The following is a 23,644-nucleotide window of genomic DNA, read 5'->3' on the forward strand; positions in this document are numbered from 1 at the left end:
CTCCCTTGGTGCCATCATAGGCAAAGCAGAGGATGCAGATGTAAAGCAGGAAAGGTCATTTGGAGAAAGTAGAGCAAATGTATAATACATTTGACTGACGATATTCCTTAGTCTTGTATTCAAACCCCACCCTATTCCCTACAATTGAATTCAAGCTCCTCTTCAGACTCCTCACCAATGATTCCCACATAAAACCTATGCTTTAGCTTCATGGTGTAGTTACCTTGAATGCATTTCATGCATTCTCATCTCTTGTCCTTTTCATATACACTCCCTCTGTCTGAGAAATCTTTCCTCCCATTTGAATTCCTCTTCAGGAATCCTTCTGTGATTACCTCACCTGTCTCTCCTATGAAGGTCCCCATTACTTAGTAAGGTAGTGTTCTGTTTAAGTGTTAGCTGTGGAGTTGAAGCCCTGACTAACTGCCACTGTCTAGCTGTGTGATCTTAAATGACATCTTATGTGGACACTCCACATCTCCCCCACTGTACACTTCTTATTCAATCCAAGAAGCAGCTGAATGTCTGAGCTACCCCTACAAAGAGGTGAAACAGGCAGCTGCTTACATAGTATGATTTGAGACTATCATGTGATATGAAAATTTTCCTTTACTGGCCTTTGATTAAAGCTTTGAAGATATCTTATATATAAAATTTCATTATAATGAAATTCTTCGAATCATAACCTCATAGACTTTAGAATCCTAGAATGTCAATTCTGTGAAGATCCTTTGAGCCTCAGTTAGTTTAATCTTGTTTTGTTTTGTTTTTAATCTTCCTGTTTTGTAGTTTGATAAATTGCTTTTCGGAGAGGTAAATAAGTTGGCAATGACCATATATGTAATTCAGAATTTCTATATCAGCATTATTCATCAACAACATAATTTTAATTATCTAGAAGGCAAATATGTCTTATGTTTGTCTTGTTTTTTGTCTCAATTAAATTGGTTATGTATAAGTGTATAAGATAGTTTCTTTAGTTACTAAGAATAGAAATGTATTCTTTTTAACTTAGGCAAAAGGAAAGGCATTTGAAGGATATTAGGGACCTACAGAATCAGTGGGAAGTGGAGAGAGACCTGGACTTGAGGGTGAACAAGAAGTGAAGAGCTTTAGCACCAGGGAGAGGAAACCACAAAAAAAGTGGCCTTTGAGTGGAACAGTCTGGTCGGGAAATGAAGGGTCACCAAGTCTTTCATTATTTTCTCTCTCTTCAAGGTACAGATTCCATGGAAGTCATATCTGATTAGCCTAGACAGGGGTATGTGCTTCGGCATGGGATGGCAAGGCCTTTTTCCCTGTGACTCCAACAAACTGTACAAATGAAGAAGGAGTCATTTAAGTATAGGGAATAGTTTGCTATACTTTGCTTCCTTCTGTTAGGAAGAGGAAATATATGCCAAGCAGCCAATATTTACTAATGCCAACTACAGTAAGAATCCTTCATTCAAAGAAAGTGAGGTAGATAATACCAATAGCTCCCAACTGTAAAGCTCTGGTGTATGTCAGGGACATTACATGTATTTTCTTATTAGATCCTTTGAACAAATCTGAAAGAAAAATAATATCATTCCCATTTTAAAAATCAGAAAACTGAAGGTAAAAGAGAATAAATCAACCGCTTGCCAAAACCTGGATTCAAAACCAGATCTAAAATCTATGTTCTTCCTGTTGCTCCAAGACTTCATGCACGTAAAGAGGCTAATGCAATTCCTGGCACCTAGTAGATACTCTGTCCTGGAGGAGCAGGAGCAGCAGGGAAACATTACTGGCACTTGCTTCCCCCAAGAAATCCACTGGTCTTCACTTTATTTAGATGTTACCTCATCAGAAAGGCCTTCCATGACAACCCGGTATAACTAACATCACCCCCTTCCATTACTTTCTATTCCCTTATCCTTATGTTGCCTTTTTTTTTCTTCATAGCACTTATTACCTCCTGATAAATACGTATATAAATATATAAATAATATCTAAATATATATGTTAATATACCATATATATATTTTTTCTCTCTCTCATAAAAACAGGGACTTTGTTTTATATAGTAATTTATCCTCAGCATTGAGAACTGTGCTTGATAAATAATTGTTTGATCAATGAACAAAACGTATAATTGGAAGAGCGGTTCTCAGCTTTGCCTCTAACGTCCAGTGTGGCCTTGCCCAGTCACTGATCTCTCTAGACTTCAGTTATAAAATGAAAGGTCCAAACCCACCCACTCCCATTTGCCTTGTTTCTTGCCATCTGAATTCTGTTTATCTGTTTGTTTGGTTTTTGCATATTGTGCCTCTCTGCTAGTTTTCTTTTGAAGAAAGCACTTTTGAAGAAACTAAAAATTGTTTGAAAGACACTGGACTAGATGATCCCAAAAGTCCCATCTCTCTATCAAAGTGTATAGTTGTGTCAGTATAAAGAGTTTATAGACCTCCCAGATAGATTACAAAGAAAATCTTTCAAAAAACAATTATGTATTTCTTATTGGAAGAAAATAAAAAGTTCCTTATCTCCTATACTTCTGGTTCCCAAATTTCAGGAAGCTGATAGGTGACTTGTGAAGTTCATTTACTCATTTCAGTTACCAAAAGCTCTTTATTGAGTCCACTTTATTATTTTAATTAACATAATAACCCTGAAAAGTGGGAGGTTGTGAAACACAGGAATTTAGAGCTTCTAAGATTAATAAGTCCACTGAAGTATGAAAGCTCTTTCACGTAAATTTTTAACTGTGAAGATCCATTGTGTAGAAAGGAATCTATACCATTCACCGACAGATGATGGGTACTGAGAAATGGCCTTAAACACTGTCTTGCATGTGATGAAGACCAAAATGTCAGAGCTGATTCCTATGAATCAGCATTTCAACCAGTTATGTCAGGAGCTCCTTTTAAAATGTAGCTCAAATTATTTCATTACTCTCAATATCTCTACCCTACGTGGCTTCTCACACAAAACTCTTACTAAGGGCTGCAAGCCCCTATAAAATGGTCTCCTCTCTCCCTTTCTACCTTATTTTCTACCAATCACCTCCTCACTTATTCCTGTTTAATCACACTGACCTTCCTGCAGTTCCTAGAGATACACCAAGCTTGGACCTTTGTGCTTGTTGTTTCCTCTGGGCCCCTATTTTCTTGAGGATATGTATAATATAATATAATATTGAATAAATATTGAATATAATATTGAATATAAGATAATATAATAATCCATATACATGTGGATTATTTCCTCACATCATCCAGTTTCTACTAAATGGTTGTCTCTGTGACCACCCTAATTAAAATTGCCCCCTCCATTACCCTCTCTCCCCTTACCTTGCTTTATTTGTATTCATTACACTCATCATTACTTTACACTGTATTATGTAATACATTGATTTATTTGTTTGTTTATCTCTCCGTCTCACAATTTAAAAGTTCCATGAAAGCATGGAATTGCTTTTTTACCTCTGCTTCCCCAACATAACATCTAGAAGAGTGACAACATGGGAAGCTCTCAGGCAATATTCATTGAGTCAAAAAGGAAGGAAAGGGTGAAAGGAAGGACAACATCAAGGTTGATTCTGAGGTATCTGACTTGTACAATTGGACAGATGGGGATGGTGGAGCTACTTACTGCGTTGGGAGCATTTTCAGAGGGCCAGGTTTAGGGGAGGTCAGGAGATTCATTATATTCAGGTTGAAATTGAGGTAATTTCGAGACATTCAAGAGGAGCAGTTAGGTTGGCAGATGGATAGGATGACCACATAATTTATCATCATCCCAACTGAAAGTGAACAGGGAAACTAAAAATAAAATTTTATGTATTTTTGAAATATTTCATGTATTGACCACCAATTGTTTTCTTATGTTGGATTTACAAAACAATTATTTTAAAAATCAAAATTCATTCTAAAAGTAAAATTAATATACATCTATGTATATTAAAGCAAAATTTTTTTTAAACTTACATTTATTTTTCTTAAAATAGCACTGTTATTTTTGGCATACATTTACACACTTTAATCAGTTTTTTAGTTACATGTGTATCTAATACTATGTCATTGGTATTTTTATGAAAAATATTTTTTCTAATATGGTTTTATTATTTTTAGTTTTTGATGTCATTGCCTTCAAGTCTTCTTTAGAATTGAATTTTTATGGTTAATAAGTTTGAAATTCTTGACGCATTCAATTGATTCTCCTTTATAGATCATAATATTCTTAAATAAAAGGCATTATCTCTCTAGGTACTGAGGTACCTGGTAGAGTTCAGCAAATTCTCCCAAATTGAGGACATTCTCAGTTACAAGCTTTTTAGTGTTGAAATATATAAACGTTTCAGTCCAAATATTTTCATAGTTACTATCTTGTTTACTCCTTTCCAAGAAATTTTCTTAGATAAATTTTTTTTATAAAACAACTTTTGTCAAATAAAGTGCTTTTTCTTGATTCTTTTAAATTTTCACCAAATGCAGGTGCTACAAAATTGTAGGCCTTCTCAATTTCATTCCACTCTGGTACAATATATAAATATCTAATTAAAAATAGGAGCTTCATCAAAAAATTATCCTCCTAAACTGAGGTATCCCAAAGTATAATCATTGAATTTCAGAATTAAGTCTTGTATTTCAATTGTGCTTTCATCATTTAATTTGTGCAATTCCTCCCTTGCTTTTGTAGAGATAAATGTCATGTCTTCCTGTTTGAAAGCTTTGTTTTCAATAATTGCAATTTGATAAAAGCTTTAAAAATTAAAATACTTTGGTGCTTCATTTGTTGAATACTTGATTAAAGATTTCCAATTGATTTTGAACAAAATGCAACCAAAATTCTGTCCTCTTTTAAAGATCCCATTAACAAAATTTAGGGGTCTCATTAACAGCAAAAACAAAAAGCAAACAAAAAAACGCACAGCAAAATCAACGTTGATTAATGAAGTGGCTTATTAGAAAGCTCGAAATCTCTAAGATCCCACTGATGGCAGACAGTAAACAAAATAAACATGGTCTGCCTTCCTGAAGCTTAAAAAAAAAATTTTGTTTGTGGTTTAGCATTAGCTTCATAAAAAATTATATAGTTTACTTACTTTGTGTAAATTTTGAGAACTGTGGTTTCTGTTTTGAGGGTAGAAAATAGAAGCTTGTTTTGGATGCAATTTTGATTTATATGGACACCTCCAACCAACTCAAAATAAATCTCTACTCCATAAGTTTGTTGATTTAACAAGTACATTGCTTTTACCAAAATTTGTGTTCATATTATCATAACAAAAAAAATAAGTAATTTTATCTTTAATGTTGAACTTTATTTTACTGAATTAACAGTATCATTCCCACTAAGACAGTATTTGACCTTCAACAGAATGAATTTCCAAAAGCTTTACTTTGATTCCATGAATTGGATGAAAATAACTGAATTACATTGAAATTAAGTTAAATTATTTTCTATTTGAAACACCTGATGACACTGATATAACGTTACTGATTTTAGTTCTTATGCTAACAGAGAAAAGACATTAACAGCTACCACTTTATATACAAGAAAACTTGGAATTAAAACTGATTGAAATGATTTTAGAAGGGCAGTCATGCACTCTAAGTAAAAGTGATACCACACATCACTCTGAAGTATGGCTTTTCATTTAAAGTACATTGCTCTAAAATAATTTCAATCATTTTTATTCTATGGTTCTGCTTTTATATATGTAAATTATAGTCTTTGGACACAAGTTTTCTTAAAATAACTGTTAAACCAAATAGATGCTGGTGTTTCTTCAGCAGCATTGTGTCTTCTGGTTTTAATGTGGCCATGTTATCAGTACACCCCCTACAGTGGATCATAAATACTTACAAACATTTTATGCATGTGTCATGTTTATCTCTGAATTTCATGAGGAATGAAAAGTTAGTACTCAACTTTCCTAAAATATGCACTTTTGTATTTTTGAGCTCATTGCTGGTGAAATGTTTATTGCACAAATTGTTTAGGAGTAACCAAAAAACAGAATAAATAATTTTAGATTTGCACCATATGATAAATATGCTTAGAGCAGACTATTCTCTATAAGCAGGACTGGTCAGTCTCTATTTCCCAAACATATTTCACATTTGCCTAACCTATAATTTTCCGTATTTCTGATCGATCCCACCAACTAGTGACCTTGAGGCTCCATTCATCTGGCAGGTTGCTGCATGGGCCACGGCATGATTGTCTGGCATAGCCAGTTACCAGTAGTGAAAACACCTTTGAATACATCTCCCACCACCATTTGGGACCTGAAGGAGTTAACCGCCTTCCTGTATCTTGACAGACACACTTAATTTTATTAGAGAGCGCATCTCCTTGAAAGAGAGGTATTGGTTACCTTGGGTATGGGAAGGATCAGGAACAGAAAGCAGGGTTATCACTATTTTCTTTCCTAACTCTGTGTTTAAATGGTTCCTCATCCCTTGTCACCTTTTCTTTGGTCCCCTATCCTACCTGCTTTGTCCATTTCATACCCTAAGCACACTTAGTATGAGCTTGGAATGCATTATTCTGAATCAAGAGTGTGATGCCAGCTATCCGTCATACAGAGCATGGTGATAATCACAGTTACCATTGTGAGCACTTGTTATGTGCCGGGTACCAATCTCATCTCTAGTCGTCAAAACAGATCTGTGAGCTAGATATTGTTTTCATTTTATAGATGTGGAAATCCAGGCTCAGGGCTACATGACTGATAAGTCATGGAAGTAGATTAGAGCCCAGGCCCATGTTCTTTCTACTGTACAATGACTACATTTCTAAAAGGCATCAGAAGCTGGAATTGAACACAGCTCTGTCTATTCGTTCTAAGCCAGCTCTGCCTGACTCATTTATTCATACATTCAAGAATATTTATTGAGTGCCATCTGTATAATAGGCTCTGTGCAGGGGGACTATAAGGGGATTCCAGTCTAGTGACTTCATATCCAGAACGCTTATTATTATTCCACCTATGATGGAGCAACAAAATAACTTGGATATAAAACTTGAGTGCAAACCTGAACAAGTTGCAGCTACAGCTGGCCACCCCATCCCAAAGCACCCAGCATTCTGATACTGCCTCATACCCCATCTTATATCCCAGCAAACGATAGTTTTGAAAACATAGTCATTTTCACCTAAGAGTCATAACAACCCTAAGAGGGATTCAGGACACATTTTAGTAACCACTTTTTACACAGAGGCACCAAGAAAGGTAGAGTCCTGCCCAAGGACTGCAGCTTAGACTAGCACCCAACTCCTAGTTCTTTGTCCAGCGTCCTCTTCTTGCCTCCTCTCAGGAATCTGGATTGGAGAAGATGAGTACATGACTTAGAGCCTCTCTTTGCCAGAGGAGCCTCTCCTTGGAGTTTCTGACTTCATTAGCATTCTGCCAGCAGCCACATGTAGGTAGGAATATTGTTGCTGTCCATGACCATGGGGGATAATCAGTCTCAGCTATTCCCTGGCTCTAAACTAGCCAAAGTAATTGGGTTTAATTTTAATTTTTTTAATGGCTTGGAATTAATAGAAGCAGCTGCTGACACAGTGTGTGGGTGTCCTTCTCCAGAAGGCACAGACAAAAAAAAAAAAGAAAAAAAAAATCCTACACATAAAATAAACTCTGAAAAATAAACAACAGAGTGTGTAGGACAAAAAGGTTAATTCAAGAATCGAGCAGTGTCTTTTATCAAAAACTCGGCTGGCAATATGTAGCTCTGTCTCTCTCCTCCCACCACTAGTGCCCATCAACCCCTGACAAGATGGTAATCTGATTAGACACTGGGTGTATAAATGTGTTGCCTGTAGCTGAGCACTCCCTCACTCTCTCTTTCTCCCCCTCCCTGTGACTCACCAAGAGATTAGCTGTGACAAAGTGCGGCGAAAGATAAGAATAGATATGCTGGTGACAGGAGCACTATTATAATTATTTGGGGGAAGATCGAATTGGAATTAGGAGCAGGTCCTCTTCGCCTAGGGAGGGTAGATTTATAATGTGGGCAGCCATGCTGGTACCTGGCTGTGCCAGACGCCCGAGAAGAAAAGGAGGGGCCCACTGGCTCAGGCCAGGAGATGGTCTGGGTTGTTCCAGCCAAACGTAGACTAAAGGCCATCTGTTGTCATGGATGACAAACCAGAGATTCAGCTGCCCTCATGAAGGGAAGAGGGATGAAATCTTTCTTCAATTTCAAATATACCTGGGAAACAGGATGCCAGTTTGCTCCCTGCCTCTGGGTAGACGAAGAAGGGGAACTAAGAGACTGTTTCTGCAATTGCTGGGTGAATTTCAGATTTCACCCAAATTGTTGGGTGAATTTCACAGGCTTGGTGTGGTGGAAAGAATATGTGTTTATCAGTCAGACAATAGTGTACATCAAACAGGTAGCACATTGTTGGCATATAGGAGGTGTTTAGTATATGTTACTCCCTTTGGAGGTGTCTGAATGACTTGGTTTTGTATACCTCCTTTGGGATGTACTGCCTTAAAAGACAGATTCTTTATTTTTTCCCTCTCTGCTAATTTGAAGAAAAAAGTTTGTGTCTACTGTCAAAGAACATCCTGGGGTTGGAACTCATCTAACATCCATATTTTCTGCTTAATCAGAAAGGAAATTAGGGCTCCTGTCTTTCAGGGGTCGTGAGGAGGGGTAGGGAATGAGTCTTATGTACGCCTTCAGGTCCTGAGCTTTCTCCTCTTCCTCTGTGCTCTGGTAACCTCCAAAATGATGCATTGGGAACTTGGCTGATGGTTTGGACAGAGGCAGAGAGGATGGAAAATGGGAAGGAATCATCCATCCATTCATTCATTAAACCAAAAATTCACCTACTCATTCATTCAACAAACATGCTTTGAGCTCCTCTTCAGGGTCAAGCACTGTGCTAAGTGCTATGGATTTTGAGATGAATCAGAAACACAGGAGTTTCTGTAATTAGTATTTAGAGCAATTAGTTATTCCTGGAACTGTTGACAAAGACTTCAAAGAGGAAGTGTCATTTGAGCTGGGCCTCACTTCTCTACATAGGGATGCACTATGTAGAAAAGTATGGGAAAGGCAATTGCAGATAGAACAGCATTTAAAATGGCATTGAAGTTTGTGAAACATAATGTATTCAGGGCATGACTCACAGCTTCACATGGAGAGAGCATAATATACAAACCTTGGTGTGGCTGAAATTATTTACTCTAATATGTTAATATCTTAAAGTTCACTCACAGGTATACTCATTTATCCAATTCATGAGCATTTTGGAGTACCTCCTCTATTTAAGGCTTTGTATGGATCCTCCAGAACCAGAGGAACAATATATGGTTCCTGCCCTCAAGGAGAACTCAATCCAGTGGTGGAGAAAGGCATATATTCAAGTCGATATAATGAAAAAGAGGCTATAGTAGAGAAGTATACGTAGTATGATTGTGAACGTGTTCAGTATGTACATGCATGCAGCCTGTGTGTGAGAGTGTGTGTGTGTGTGTGTGTGTGTGCACTCAGCCACATATGAATGCATGACTGAATCTGAGGATGTTTGTTACCGCCTCCCTCACACATGTGGAGGGCTTCTTTAGTCATCAGGATGGACCCAGGATGATGACTTGTTTCAAGAGCTGGATCACCCTTTAGTCTCTGAGTCCTGAGAGCACACACCACAGTCTTGGAATCAACCTGCATCTCTGGCAGGATCAGATGTTAGATTCTTTCCTTTCTGGAGTCTTCTAGGGAGTCATGGACAATCTGTTTCTCTTAAGAAGTATTCTTGACCCTACCTTCATTATTATCATATCATTTAGGATAAAGGAATAACTTCAGAGGACTGTTGTGAAGATTAAAGGAGTTAATATATGATGAAGTACTTAGAATGGCCTAAACAATTGTTATATTGTTTCCATTGATATCTCAGACTCTCTGTGCTAAGTGGAATCAGAAAGTTGCCCTGTTTAACTTAATATCAAGTACAGGAACCTTTTTATGAGATCCCTTAAAGCTTCCCATGTACTCCCCTGTAACACAGACCTTTCTACTTTCCCTTCAGCTGAACGTTAAAGAGTCTCTACTTTATACTGAGCTAAGATCTACCTCCCTATGATGCCTACCATTTATCTGTGGAGAGGAGTCTTCTTTTCCTTTTACAAGTGCTTTTAAAATAAGCAAGTACTATTTGAAACTTCTCTGTACCATTTCTAGTGAGAAAGAGAAGGAAAGTTAACACTGTTCCTGTCTTCAAGAAGCCTACCTTCTCTTTGAAGAAATCTCCACTTAACTTTTGTTGCTTATTGTTAAGGGACAAACCGGTGATGAAACTGTTTTAATATCAAATGTCAAAGTAGAGAAAAATTAATGATGGATGAATAATCAGAGAAGACTTCAGAGAGGAGATATGTTAAAGGATATAGGCATTTATTTATACATGCTTTTGTTCATTAATTATTTAGTTCGTTTAAAAAAATATTTAAAGCTTTATTGACAATCTACAATATGCCACCTCTATGAGTAAGAGTTTACCAAGTAAGTAAGGTATCTGGCAGGGGAGGCAGTACAAGTGGAGAAAAGATCAAACACAAAGACACAGAGGTACTGGAGGTATGGCACAACATTTTTAGGGAGTTGTGAGTAGTTCAGTATGAATAAAACATAGGGTTCAAGGAGGGAGAAATGACTGATGATGCTGGAATCACAGGGATATCTCGGGGAGCCTTTTGAGGATAGGAAGTTGTTTGAAGAGTTTTTAACAGGAGAGTACTGGTGAGAATACTGTGAGACAAGATTTCTCTGGAAGCAGAAGGTAAGGCTATGAACTGCTGTCAAGGGGAGAAAGGCAGGTGGCAAGTTACCATAGGGACGATGAGCACAGACTTTGGAATCACGTTAGCTTGCGTCTAATACAGGCTCTGCTGCTTACCAAGCTTGCAACCTTGGGAAATTTTTTTTACCTCTCTGAGCTTCCATTTTCTTAGCTGTGTAAAGGGGATGTTAACAGCCCCTAGCTCATAGGGTATTGTGAGGATTCAGTGATAATGCGTATAAAAAATTTAACACCATGCCTGAGACATAGTGAAACGTAATGAGCAAAATACAAGAAAAACCATAAGCGCATTCCAAATGAGAGACACATTTCTCCTACACAGCCCCATTCCTCTTTTCCTTTATTCTTTGTGTTACTTTGCGTCCTCATGAATTTGGCCTGCTGAATTCTTCTCAAACAGATTTTCGTTAGTATCCTTAGCAGAGTCTGTCTGGAACATTAAGCCCTGAGCAACATCTCAGCTTTCTTGCACGATCACCGCAGTGTCCATTACCTTCACTCTGCCTTCAAATCAGGTTAGGCATCCATCCTACTCAGGAGAGGAGCTGGGACAGCTGCAGGCATTAGATGAATTCTCCTGGTAGCACATGATCAAATTTGGTGGAGATGGCAGGCTCTCAGAGTCAAGTTGCTAAACTTGGCTAGAATAGGAGAAAACTGAGGTGAGTGAATTTAAAGCATGGATCTTAATTGAATATACTAGTACAGAAAGACTTGAAAACATCAGTGTCATAACCTGAGGGGCTCGTGACTGTAGGAATCGCTTGTGTATGAAGACACACTCACCTTGTGCTCCAGGAGACTCAGACTCAGACCTCTGAGTCAGGGCCTGAAGCAACTGTCACAGACCATTGGCTGGAGACCCTGAAGCTCATTTATTTCTACCAGCCTAACATTTCTGCATGTTCAGTCACATCACAAATGTAGACCATCATCTGTTTTTTTTATACCCTTATCCCTGCGCTGGTCTGTTCTCCCTCTAATCTTGGTTTTCCACTGATTCCTCCTCTATCCAAAACCTTCTACTTTTTACTTTTTCCTATGAAACTCAACTCCCAGGTTAATAATCCCCCTTGGACCCCCAGTGTTTTAATCCACTGCTTCCTTTACCTCTTGTCTTCCTTTACCTCAGTCTATGGTATGTGATACTTAACAAATATTTGCTGAATAAAACAATGACCTAAGGCCTGACTATCCTGGAGGCCATCCTTCCCCCTTTGCCTTCTCGGGAACTGCTCATTCTCCTACATTCATGCGCAGAAGGGTCAGGAGGGGACTCTTCGCTCCCCATTTTCCTTCCAGGCCATTCCGTGTCTATTTCATCACTGGTAGCTCCAAAATTTCAATATAGGAGGGTTTAAGGTAGCAATTGGGTTAGAAGGGAGGAGTGCCTAGGGGGTTTGCTTTAAAGCTATATTTGTGTCACAAGAAGATTGTTTTTACTTGCATGTTTATTCCTCCTGGCTTTGGGTGTAGGAGCAAAATGGCCTTTATTTGTGGGCCTAAGCACACCTCTAGACAGCCTTTGATACTACCGTGGACTTTTACGTGAAAAGCCCCGTTCCTTTATTGCTTAAGCTGTTCTCTCTATGTCCCGTCCTCATCATTTTTGGGTTCCCACCCATCTTAGACTCCATGGCCCATCACATCAGCCACCTTTATCTAATAGTCAAATCTATCCAATTTTCTCTACCTGTGCAGCCACTACCCTGTCCTTCTTCGGATCACTCTCATCTATCCCTTGGACTTGCACAATCATGGTACTTTACTTCTTTCACTGACTTAAAGGTATCCTATGACCTCAGGATAATGTTTAAATTCTTTAACGTGTCCCATCATGTAAAGTCGTCCCTTCACACCTGCAGATGCAGAACCCATAGATGTGGAGGGACAACCGTAGTCCCTTTCTAATCTGACTTCTGCCTTCCTCTTCAAACACATTTCTCATGATTTACCTTCTCATTCTTTGTGCTTCAGCCATGATGAATTCCTTGCAGTTCCAACATTTCACTTGTTCCTTCTTGCCACCTGGCCTAAGCCAGAATCCCATAATTTATCAAGGGGGATCCTGGAAAAGTGTTATAAGTACTGATTTAGAATCAGACAGAAACAGATTTGAATCCCAGCTTTGTCATTTACTAGCTTGAGAGCATGGGTAAGCTCCTTACCTTTTATGAACCTCCATGGCCACCTCTGCTAAGTGGGATAACAATAGTGTGGATGAAGCCTGCCATCTCAGCAAACAAAGGGTGTACAGCCATCAAGTCATCAGCCATTGCAGTCACCCCCGACTGTGCACCCTGAGGGATTCAGGATGGAAAACAACAGGATACTGGCCCCATGAGGTTAAAGTGCATATCAAAGGAATGATTTCAGTGAGCCCAGACTCTTGTCTTCCCATACATAGAAAAGTGCTAAATTCATTAACTTGAGATGTCTGGTTTTTTTCTTTAATTAGCAATAATCTTTTGATGTTCCCATTACCTGTTTTCCACTTAATGTTAGGATGAGATTCATGACAGCCAGAGCTACAGGCAAGCAGTACAAGCCCAAATATGTACAGCATCAGTGCCATGTAACATTGGCTCTTCCACAGGAAGCCCATACCCTTACCTCCCACCCTGGCCACTGAGGCAGCCTCAGAAAGACACCAAGGTAGAAACAAGATTCTGCAATCAACTGCTGGAATGTTACAATGCTTTGGAGCTCTTAACACTTTTCTCCAGGCTGCCCTACCTGGAGCCAGCACCATTATTGTTTTTTTCAACCTCAGCTCTGACACCCTCCTCCTCACACTTTCCTCCATATGCCCCTTTGCCCCTTGGCTTCCCAGTTGCATGACAAGCCACCACATGTGAGCCTTACATCCTCCACCCACTATGCCAGAACCCACCCCCCAAAACATATTTGCCCTTAAGGAGCTTCCAAACAGATCCTAGTGGATGACACTTAGGAAGAAGCCAATAAAAAAAGCAAGACTTGCTACAAAATGTAGGAGCCAAACAGGCCTGGTATTATCAGTGGACAATCATGGAAAAGGCATAGTTGAGACAGGTTTTGTAGGATTAACAGGATTTTAAGAGACACAAATGAGAGGCATTCTCTGCAGGGAAATCATGAATAGTTTGGATATTATACAAATGAGGAGGTGCAGTGAGCCTGTGAAGTGGGTTAATGTAAAGATGTTATGGGAATTATGACTGGACCATTTTGCCTTTTCTCATGTATGTGTTTCAGTGTTGCTTATTGGAGAATGAGCATGTTAGCTTGGCAGAATTGCCTACAGAGCATATTTTAAAGCAGTATTTCCCAAAGTGCTTCTGTGTAAAATTAGTTTCATGGAATGCTCTATAGAAAAATAATAGTAATAATTTAAAGAAATGTTGAATATTCTTTTTCTCTCCCTTGAATATTCACAACGTGCATGAACTTATTTTAAAGGATCTGAATTAGTGTTATAATACTAAAACCTGACTTCCTTGGGGAAAGTAATCCTCCCCTATGTATGTCACTATAGCATCACACTCTTTCCCCTCAAGATACTTTTGAGTCTGTAACTATATTGTATATTTATTTAAAATATTTTATTGACTGCTTCCCTACCAGGATATATACTCCATGAGGACAAATACCTGGCCTATCTTATTTACCATTTTGCATCAGTAATCTAGCACAATGCCTGGGTGTATAATATGTGCCCAAAATAAGAACAAATGATGAATAAAACTTGTTCATTTTTAACTTTGCGTTGTTTAAACAGTTGATAAAGGATAGGGCTGGAATTTGAACAAAGTACTGCCAGATTCCAGTCTCTTTTTTTTTTAAAGTTTTTAATTTAATTTAATTTATTTTTTTATACAGCAGGTTCTTATTAGTTATCCATTTTATACACATCAGTGTATACATGTCAATCCCAATCTCCCAATTCATCACACCCCCCTCCCCCGCCACTTTCCCCCCTTGGTGTCCATACGTTTGTTCTCTACATCTGTGTCTCTAATTCTGCCCTGCAAACCGGTTCACCTGTACCATTTTTCTAGGTTCCACATATATGCGTTAATAAACGATATTTGTTTTTCTCTTTCTGACTTACTTCACTCTGTATGACAGTCTCTAGATACAATCACGTCTCTACAAATGATCCAATTTCGTTCGTTTTTATGGCTGAGTAATATTCCATTGTATATATGTACCACATCTTCTTTATCGTTCGTCTGTTGATGGGCGTTTAGGTTGCTTCCATGTCCTGGCTATTGTAAATACTGCTGCAATGAACATTGGGGGTGTATGTGTCTTTTTGAATAATGGTTTTCTCTGGGTATATGCCCAGTAGTGGGATTGCTGGGTCATATGGTAGTTCTATTTTTAGTTTTTTGAGGAACCTCCATACTGTTCTCCATAGTGGCTGTATCAATTTACATGCCCACCAACAGTGCAAGAGGGTTCCCTTTTCTCCACACCCTCTCCAGCATTTGTTGTTTGTAGATTTTCTGATGATGCCCATTCTAACTGGTGTGAGGTGATACCTCATTGTAGTTTTGATTTACATTTCTCTAATAATTAGTGATGTTGAGCAGCTTTTCATGTGCTTCTTGGCCATCTGTATGTCTTCTTTGGAGAAATGTCTATTTAGGTCTTCTGCCCACTTTTGGATTGCGTTGTTTTTTTAATATTGAGCTGCATGAGCTGTTTATATATTTTGGAGATTAATCCTTTGTCCGTTGATTCGTTTGCAAATATTTCCTCCCATTCTGAGGGTTGTCTTTTTGTCTTGTTTGTAGTTTCCTTTGCTTTGCAAAGGCTTTTAAGTTTCACTGGGTCCCATTTGTTTATTTTTGTTTTTATTTCCATTACTCTAGGAGGTGGATCAAAAAATACCTTGCTGTGATTTATGTCAAAGAGTGTTCTTCCTATGTTTTCCTCTAAGAGTTTTATAGTATTCGGTCTTACATTTACATCTCCAATCCATTTTGAGGGTATTTTTCTCTATGGTGTTAGGGAGTGTTCTAATTTCATTCTTTTACATGTAGCTGACCAGTTTTCCCAGCACCACTTACTGAAGAGACTGTCTTTTTCCATTGTATATCCTTGCCTCCTTTTTCATAGATTAGTTGACCATAGGTGTGTGGGTTTATCTCTGGGCTTTCTATCCTGTTCCATTGATCTATATTTCTGTTTTTGTGCCAGTACGATACTGTCTTGATTACTGTAACTTTACAGTATAGTCTGAAGTCAGGGAGTCTGATTCCTCCAGTTCCGTTTTTTTCCCTCAAGACTGCTTTGGCTATTCGGGGTCTTTTGGGTGTCCATACAAATGTTAAGATTTTTTGTTCTAGTTCTGTAAAAAATGCCACGGGTAATTGGATAGGGATTGCAATGAATCTGTAGGTTGATCTGGGTAGTATAGTCATTTTCACAATATTGATTATTCCTATCCAAGAACATGGTATGTCTCTCCACCTGTTTGTAACATCTTTAATTTCTTTCATCAGTGTCTTATAGTTTTCTGCATACAGGTCTTTTGTCTCCCTGAGTAGGTTTATTCCTAGGTATTTTATTCTTTTTGTTGCAGTGGTAAATGGGAGTGTTTCCTTAATTTCTCTTTCAGATTTTTCATCATTAGTGTATAGGGATGCAAGAGATTTCTGGGCATTAATTTTGTATCCTGCAACTTTACCAAATTGATTGATTAGCTCTAGTAGTTTTCTGGTGGCATCTTTAGGATTCTCTGTGTATAGTATCATGTCATCTGCAAACAGTGACAGTTTTACTTCTTCTTTTCCGATTTGGATTCCTTTTATTTCTTTTTCTTCTCTGATTGCTGTGGCTAGGATTTCCAAAACTATGTTCAATAATAGTGGTGAGAGTGGACATCCTTGTCTTGTTCCTGATCTTAGAGGAAATGCTTTCAGTTTTTCACCATTAGGAATGATGTTGGCTGTGGGTTTGTCATATATGGCCTTTATTATGTTGAGGTAGGTTCCCTCTATGCCCACTTTCTGGAGAGTTTTTATCATAAATGAGTGTTGAATTTTGTCAAAATCTTTTTCTGCATCTATTGAGATGATCATATGGTATTTCTTCTTCAATTTGTTAATATGGTCTATCACATTGATTGATTTGCATATATTGAAGAATCCTTGCATCATCCCTGGGCTAAATCCCACTTGATCATGGTGTATGATCCTTTTAATGTGTTATTGGATTCTGTTTGCTAGTATTTTGTTGAGGATTTTTTCATCTATATTCGTCAGTGATATTGGTCTGTAATTTTCTTTTTTTATAGTATCTTTGTCTGGTTTTGGTATCAGGGTGATGGTGGCCTCATAGAATGAGTTTGGGAGTGTTCCTTCCTTTGCAATTTTTTGGAAGAGTTTGAGAAGGATGGGTGTTAACTCTTCCCTAAATGTTTGATAGAATTCACCTGTGAAGCCATCTGGTCCTGGAACTTTGTTTGTTGGAAGATTTTTAATCACAGTTTCAATTTCATTACTTGTGATTGGTCTGTTCGTATTTTCTGTTTCTTCCTGGTTCAGTCTTGCAACGTTATACCTTTCTAAGAATTTGTCCATTTCTTCCAGGTTGTCCATTTTATTAGCAAAGAGTTACTTCTAGTAGTCTCTTAGGATGTTTTGTATTTCTGCAGTGTCGTAACTTCTCCTTTTTCATTTCTAATTCTACTGATTTAAGTCTTCTCCCTTTTTTCTTGATGAGTCTGGCTAATGGTTTATCAATTTTGTTTATCTTCTCAAAGAACTAGCTTTTAGTTTTATTGATCTTTGTTATTGTTTCCTTCATTTCTTTTTCATTTATTTCTGATCTGATCTTTATGATTTCTTTCCTTCTACTAAGTTTGGGTTTTGTTTGTTCTTCTTTCTCTAGTTCCTTTAGGTGTAAGGTTAGATTGTTTATTTGAGATTTTTCTTGTTTCCTGAGGGAGGCTTGTATTGCTATAAACTTCCCTCTTAGAACTGCTTTTGCTGCATCCCATAGGTTTTGGATCATCGTCTTTTCGTTGTAATTTGTCTCTAGGTATTTTTTGATTTCCTCTTTGTTTTCTTTAGTGATCTCTTGGTTATTTAATAACATATTGTTTAGACTCCATGTGTTTGTGTTTTTTATGTTTTCTGCCCTGTAATTCATTTCTAATCTCGTAGCATTGTGGTCAGAAAATATGCTTGATATGATTTGAATGTTCTTCAATTTACTGAGGCTTGATTTGTGACCCAAGATGTGATCTATCCTGGAGAATGTTCTGTGTGCACTTGGGAAGAAAGTGTAATCTGCTGTTTTTGGATGGAATGTCCTATAAATATCAATTAAATCTATCTGGTCTATTGTGTCATTTAAAGCTTGTGTTTCCTTATTAATTTTCTGTTTGGATGATCTGTCCATTGGTGTAAGTGAGGTGTTAAAGTCCCCCCACTATTTTTGTGTTACTGTCGATTTCCTCTTTTATAGCTGTTAGCAGTTGCCTTATGTGTTGAGGTGCTCCTATGTTGGGTGCATATATATTTATAATTGTTATATCTTCTTCTTGGATTGATCCCTTGATCATTATGTAGTTTCCTTCCTTGTCTCTTGTAACATTCTTTATTTTAAAGTCTATTTTATCTGATATGAGTATAGCTACTCCAGCTTCCTTTTGATTTCTATTTGCATGGAATATCTTTTTCCACCTCCTCACTTTCAGTCTGTATGTGTCCCTAAGTCTGAAGTGGGTCTCTTGTAGATAGCATATATATGGGTCCTGTTTTTGTATCCATTCAGTGAGCCTGTGTCTTTTAGTTGGAACATTTAATCCATTCACGTTTAAGGTAATTATCGCTCTGTACGTTCCTATTACCATTTTCTTAATTGTTATGGGTTTGTTTTTGTAGGAACTTTTCTTCTCTTGTGTCTCCCACTTAGAGAAGTTCCTTTAGCATTTGTTGTAGAGCTGGTTTGGTGGTGCTGAATTCTCTTAGCTTTTGCTTGTCTGTAAAGCTTTTGATTTCTCCATCAGATCTGAATGAGATCCTTGCTGGTTAGAGTAATGTTGGTTGTAGGTTCTTCCTTTTCATCACTTTAAATATATCATGCCACTCCCTTCTGGCTTGTAGAGTTTCTGCTGAGAAATCAGCTGTTAACCTTATGGGAGTTCCCTTGTATGTTATTTGTCATTTTTCCCTTGCTGGTTTCAGTAATTTTTCTCTGTCTTTAATTTTTGCCAGTTTGATTACTATGTGTCTCAATGTGTTTCTCCTTGGGTTTATCCTGTATGGGACTTTCTATGCTTCCTGGACTTGGGTGGCTATTTCCTTTCCCATGTTAGGGAAGTTTTCGACTATAATCTCTTCAAATATTTTCTCAGGTCCTTTCTCTCTCTCTTCTCCTTCTGGGACCCTATGATGCAGATGTTGTTACACTTAATGTTGTACCAGAGGTCTCTTAGGCTGTCTTCATTTCTTTTCATTCTTTTTTTCTTTATTCTGTTCTGCCGCAGTGAATTCCACCATTCTGTCTTCCAGGTCACTTATATGTTCTTCTGCCTCAGTTATTCTGCTATTGATTCCTTCTAGTGTAGTTTTCATTTCAGTTATTGTATTGTTCATCTCTGTTTGTTCTTTAATTCTTCTAGGTGTTTGTTCTTTAATTCTTCTAGGTCTTTGTTAAACATTTCTTGCATCTTCTCGATCTTTGCCTCCATTCTTTCCCGAGGTCCTGGAGCATCTTCACTATGATTATTCTGAATTCTTTTTCTGGAAGGTTGCCTATCTCCACTTCATTTAGTTGTTTTTCTGGGGTTTTGTCTTGTTCCTTCATCTGGTACATAGCCCTGTGCCTTTTCATCTTGTCTATCTTTCTGTGAATGTGTTTTTTGTTTCATAGGCTGCAGGATTGTAGTTCTTCTTGCTTCTGCTCTCCGCCCTCTGGTGGATGAGGCTATCTAAGAGGCTTGTGCAAATTTCCTGATGGGAGGGACTGGTGTGGGTAGAGCTGGCTGTTGCTCTGGTGGGCAGAGCTCAGTAAAACTTTAATCCGCTTGTCTGCTGATGGGTGGGGCTGGGTTCCCTCCCTGCTGGTTGTTTGGCCTGAGGTGACCCAACACTGGAGCCTACAGGCTGTTTGGTGGGGCTAATGTCGGACTCTGGGAGGGCTCACGCTAAAGATTACTTCCCAGAACTTCTGCTGCCAGTGTTCTTGTCCTCTCATTGTGCCACAGCCATGCCCGCCTCTGTAGGAGACCCTCCAACACTAGCAGGTAGGTCTGGTTCAGTCTCCTATGAGGTCACTGCTCCTTCCCCTGGGTCCTGATGTGCACACTACTTTGTGGTGTGCCCTCCAAGAGTGGAGTTCCTGTTTCCCCCAGTCCTGTCGAAATCCTGCAATCAAATCCCCCTAGCTTCAAAGTCTGATTCTCTAGGAATTCTTCCTCCCATTGCCGGACCCCCAGGTTGGGAAGCCTGACGTGGCACTCAGAACCTTCACTCCAGTGGGTGGACTTCTGTGGTATAAGTGCTCTCCAGTCTGTGAGTCACCCACCCAGCAGTTACGGGATTTGATTTTGTTGTGATTGCTCCCCTCCTACCGTCTCATTGTGGCTTCTCCTTTGTCTTTGGATGTAGGGTATCTTTTTTGGTGAGTTCCAGTGTCTTCCTTTCATTGATTTTTCAGCAGTTCGTTGTGATTCCAGTGCTCTTGGAAGAGGGAGTCTCCAATCGCTGTTTGATCATAGATTGGTATATGTTGTTGTCCCTAGCCACCACCTAGGTTTCTTGATGTTACAGTTTCAGTCTTGGGCATTTATTCCCACTGATTACATTTTGAAGCTTGAACAACTGTCTGATATGCCCAAATTTCTTTGTATTTTTCAGGCAAAGACTGCCACCTAAAAATGTTTACTACTACCGCTGCCCAGACCATAGGAAGAATTACGTGATGTCCTTTGCATTTTGTTTTGACCGAGAAGAAGATATTTACCAGTTTGCTTACTGCTACCCATATACGTACACTCGCTTTCAGCATTACCTTGACAGCCTGCAAAAGAGAAACATGGATTACTTCTTCCGGGAGCAGCTGGGTCAGAGTGTGGTAAGACCCATTCAGAAATGGGAAAGCTGGGGGAGGAGCTTAGCAATGGTTTTTATAGAATGCAAATAATAGATATTGGTGCTTTGTAGACTATATGCTCTGGAAATTTTAAAAATCATAGTTTTTTTGTGTAATATTTTGCTACTATTGCCACCAGGATGTCAAAGAATAGGATAAGGCAGATGCGTGTCCTTCTGAATGAAGCTGATAAAGCTCTCTAACAAAATACAAAACTTCTGGTGAATCCCCAGAACTGTGAGATAAAAAGAAGGCTCTACTGGGTGTTACAAAAGGTGTGAAAGCATTTTATGAGTCTAAGCTTATGAGATGAAGAATAAATTTGCTTTTTAGTGAGTTTAACTTGACTGCAGTGTAGGTTAGCAAGTGGTGTGCAGTATGGTTGTGCTGTCCACAGTGTGTTCTATCTCTGCCATCTATTAGTTCCCCAACCCTTCTTCCTTCCCCAGGTTTAGTTTTCTGGCTCTGGAGATTTCAGTCTTACATTCTATATGTTTCCTATTGCTGACATAACAAATTGCCATGAACTTGGTGGCTTGAAACAACACAAATTTATTATTTTACAGTTCAGGAAAGTCTGAAATTGGCCTCTTTGGGCTAAAATCTAGATATCAACAGGTCGGTATTCCTTCTGGAGGCTCTAGGGGAGAATTCATTCCACTACCTCTCCCAGTTTCTAGAGGCTGCTTGCATTCCTTGGCTTGTGGTTCCCTTTCAGTCTTCAAAGTCAACATTAACTTATCAAGTCTTTCTCATGCTGCACCACTCTGATGCTGAATCTCCTGCCCTCCTCTTTCACTTATAAGAACACTTGTGATTATGTTGGGCTCACCCAGATAATCCAGGATAATATATCCATCTCAAGATCTTTAACTAAATCACATCTGTAAAGTCCCTTTTCTCATGTGAGGTAATATATTCACAGGTTCCAACGATTAGGACTTGGACATTTTGGGAGAGGGAGTGCATTGTTCTGCCTACCACACTTTCCTACTCTCTTTTCCTCTTTTTCTCCCTGCCCATGCCAGGATCTGAAAGTGTCCTTCACATTGGATGCATAGGTTTTGTTCTCTGCGGTCAGAAATACTTCAGTTGCTAATAAAGAATATCTTCCCTCTACTCTAATCCTCTCCCTAACAGTGCTTCTGATGGGTGCCATGTATATCTGGTGCCTATATCTTTTTTTTTTTTTTTTTTTTTGGTGCCTATATCTTTTGAACTGAGAATTGGGACACATGGTGTATGAGTCAGCATGCTAGTAGGAAACAGGTGGCAGCCTCACATTAGGATAATTTGAAGAGAGCTTAATAAATGGGCTGTTTACAAGGTGAGGGCACTGTGTACAGAAACCACGGGGTATAGTGCAGTTCCCTGGGGCTAGTAACAGCTCAAAGGGTGTGAAGGGATGAAATGGTTAACAGAACCCAATAGTAGAGAGTCATGCAGTGGGCCATCTTGAGTGGAACAGTGACCTTCAGTTGAGGAAAAAAGTTAGCCTGAGATGATCCCACAGGGAGGGAGCTGAGAAAAATAAATACATAGAGCTCATTCTCTTACTTCTCACTGATCTACTGCTAGGGGTCCCTACTGGCCAACGCAACTGGAAATCAGAGGGCAAGAGAGCCCACTGAAGTAATCCATACAGATAAGTTTTCCTGAACAAAGAAAATGATGGAGAAGAGCAGAGAGTGGTTGTAGAGAGCCAAATAGAACATATTAGTCACACATGGTCTGATCAACAATGTATTACTGCAAACAGTGAGATTATTTCAGATGGGACTGTTGGAGAAATCCTGAGACGAATGTTTGCCAGACATATGACTTATGATATAAATTAAGAGAGAAAGAGTTTCATTCAATACTTGTGACTTTTTAAGGGTGGGATCTGTTCGTTTCATTCTTGTGTCCACTCCAGCCCTATCTTAGATTTATGCCAGGCAGAATGTAGGTGTACATTGAATGGCTATGGAGTAAATTATTGAATGAATGAAAGAATGAATTAAGATATATCTAGAGACCATGTGAAGAGCTAAGAACATCAGAAAGCTGATAGGAGGAATAATAGGATAAGTGAAGCTTCCAATAACTAATATACAAAATACATACCTAAAATAACAGCTCATTAAATGAGATAGAAGTTTATTTCTCTTCCATATACAAGTCTAGATGTAGGCAATCCAGAGCTGATAGTGTGGCTCTGCTCCTCAAAACTCTTAGGGAGTCAAGTTCTTTCAGCTTTCTGCCCTGCCATCCCTGGGATGTGGCTCTCAAACTCAATGTCAAATGTGGAATTCTGTCACATCCATGTTCCAGGCAGCAAGATAAAGAAAGTAGGGGAAGAAGGGAGAAGATACAGTATTGTGGCACTTTCACATTTATCCCATTTGATAGAACTCATATTCACACTTAGCTAAAGGAAGGATGAGAAATGAAGTCTTCATTCTGGGTGACCATGTTTCTAGCTAAAAATTAGTAGTCCTATAGATATGGAGGTGAATTAATATTGAAGGACATCCTGAAGTCTCTGCCATAAGAAGCTTGAATTATGTGTCCAGCTCTAATACCAAACTACTCATATGACCTTGAATGTTACTTCCCTTTTCTGGGGACAAGTTTTTCATCTATAAAATGAGAAAGTTGAAGTTGATAGGGGTTTTAAAATTATTCTTTGAGGAGTTCCTCAGTTAGAATAAAATAATTCGAGACCCCTGTCCTACTTCAGACACTGTGAGGTGTGCTGTAGGGATATATAATGGAGTATAGA

General features: G+C 38.6%; 1 protein-coding gene across 1 annotated transcript in view; it reads left to right on the forward strand.

The window, feature by feature from the left end:
* AGBL4 (AGBL carboxypeptidase 4) overlaps window positions 1-23,644 on the forward strand; it is a 1,392,661-nt gene that overhangs the window by 831,697 nt on the left and 537,320 nt on the right. Inside the window, exon 5 of the mRNA XM_082372119.1 lies at window positions 20,646-20,862. Within this exon, the coding sequence (XP_082228245.1) occupies window positions 20,646-20,862 (217 nt within the window). The remainder of the gene's footprint in view (window positions 1-20,645; window positions 20,863-23,644) is intronic.

This window comes from Balaenoptera borealis (assembly GCF_965194805.1).
Source record: "Balaenoptera borealis genome assembly, chromosome: 1".
Classification (NCBI taxonomy): domain Eukaryota; kingdom Metazoa; phylum Chordata; class Mammalia; order Artiodactyla; family Balaenopteridae; genus Balaenoptera; species Balaenoptera borealis.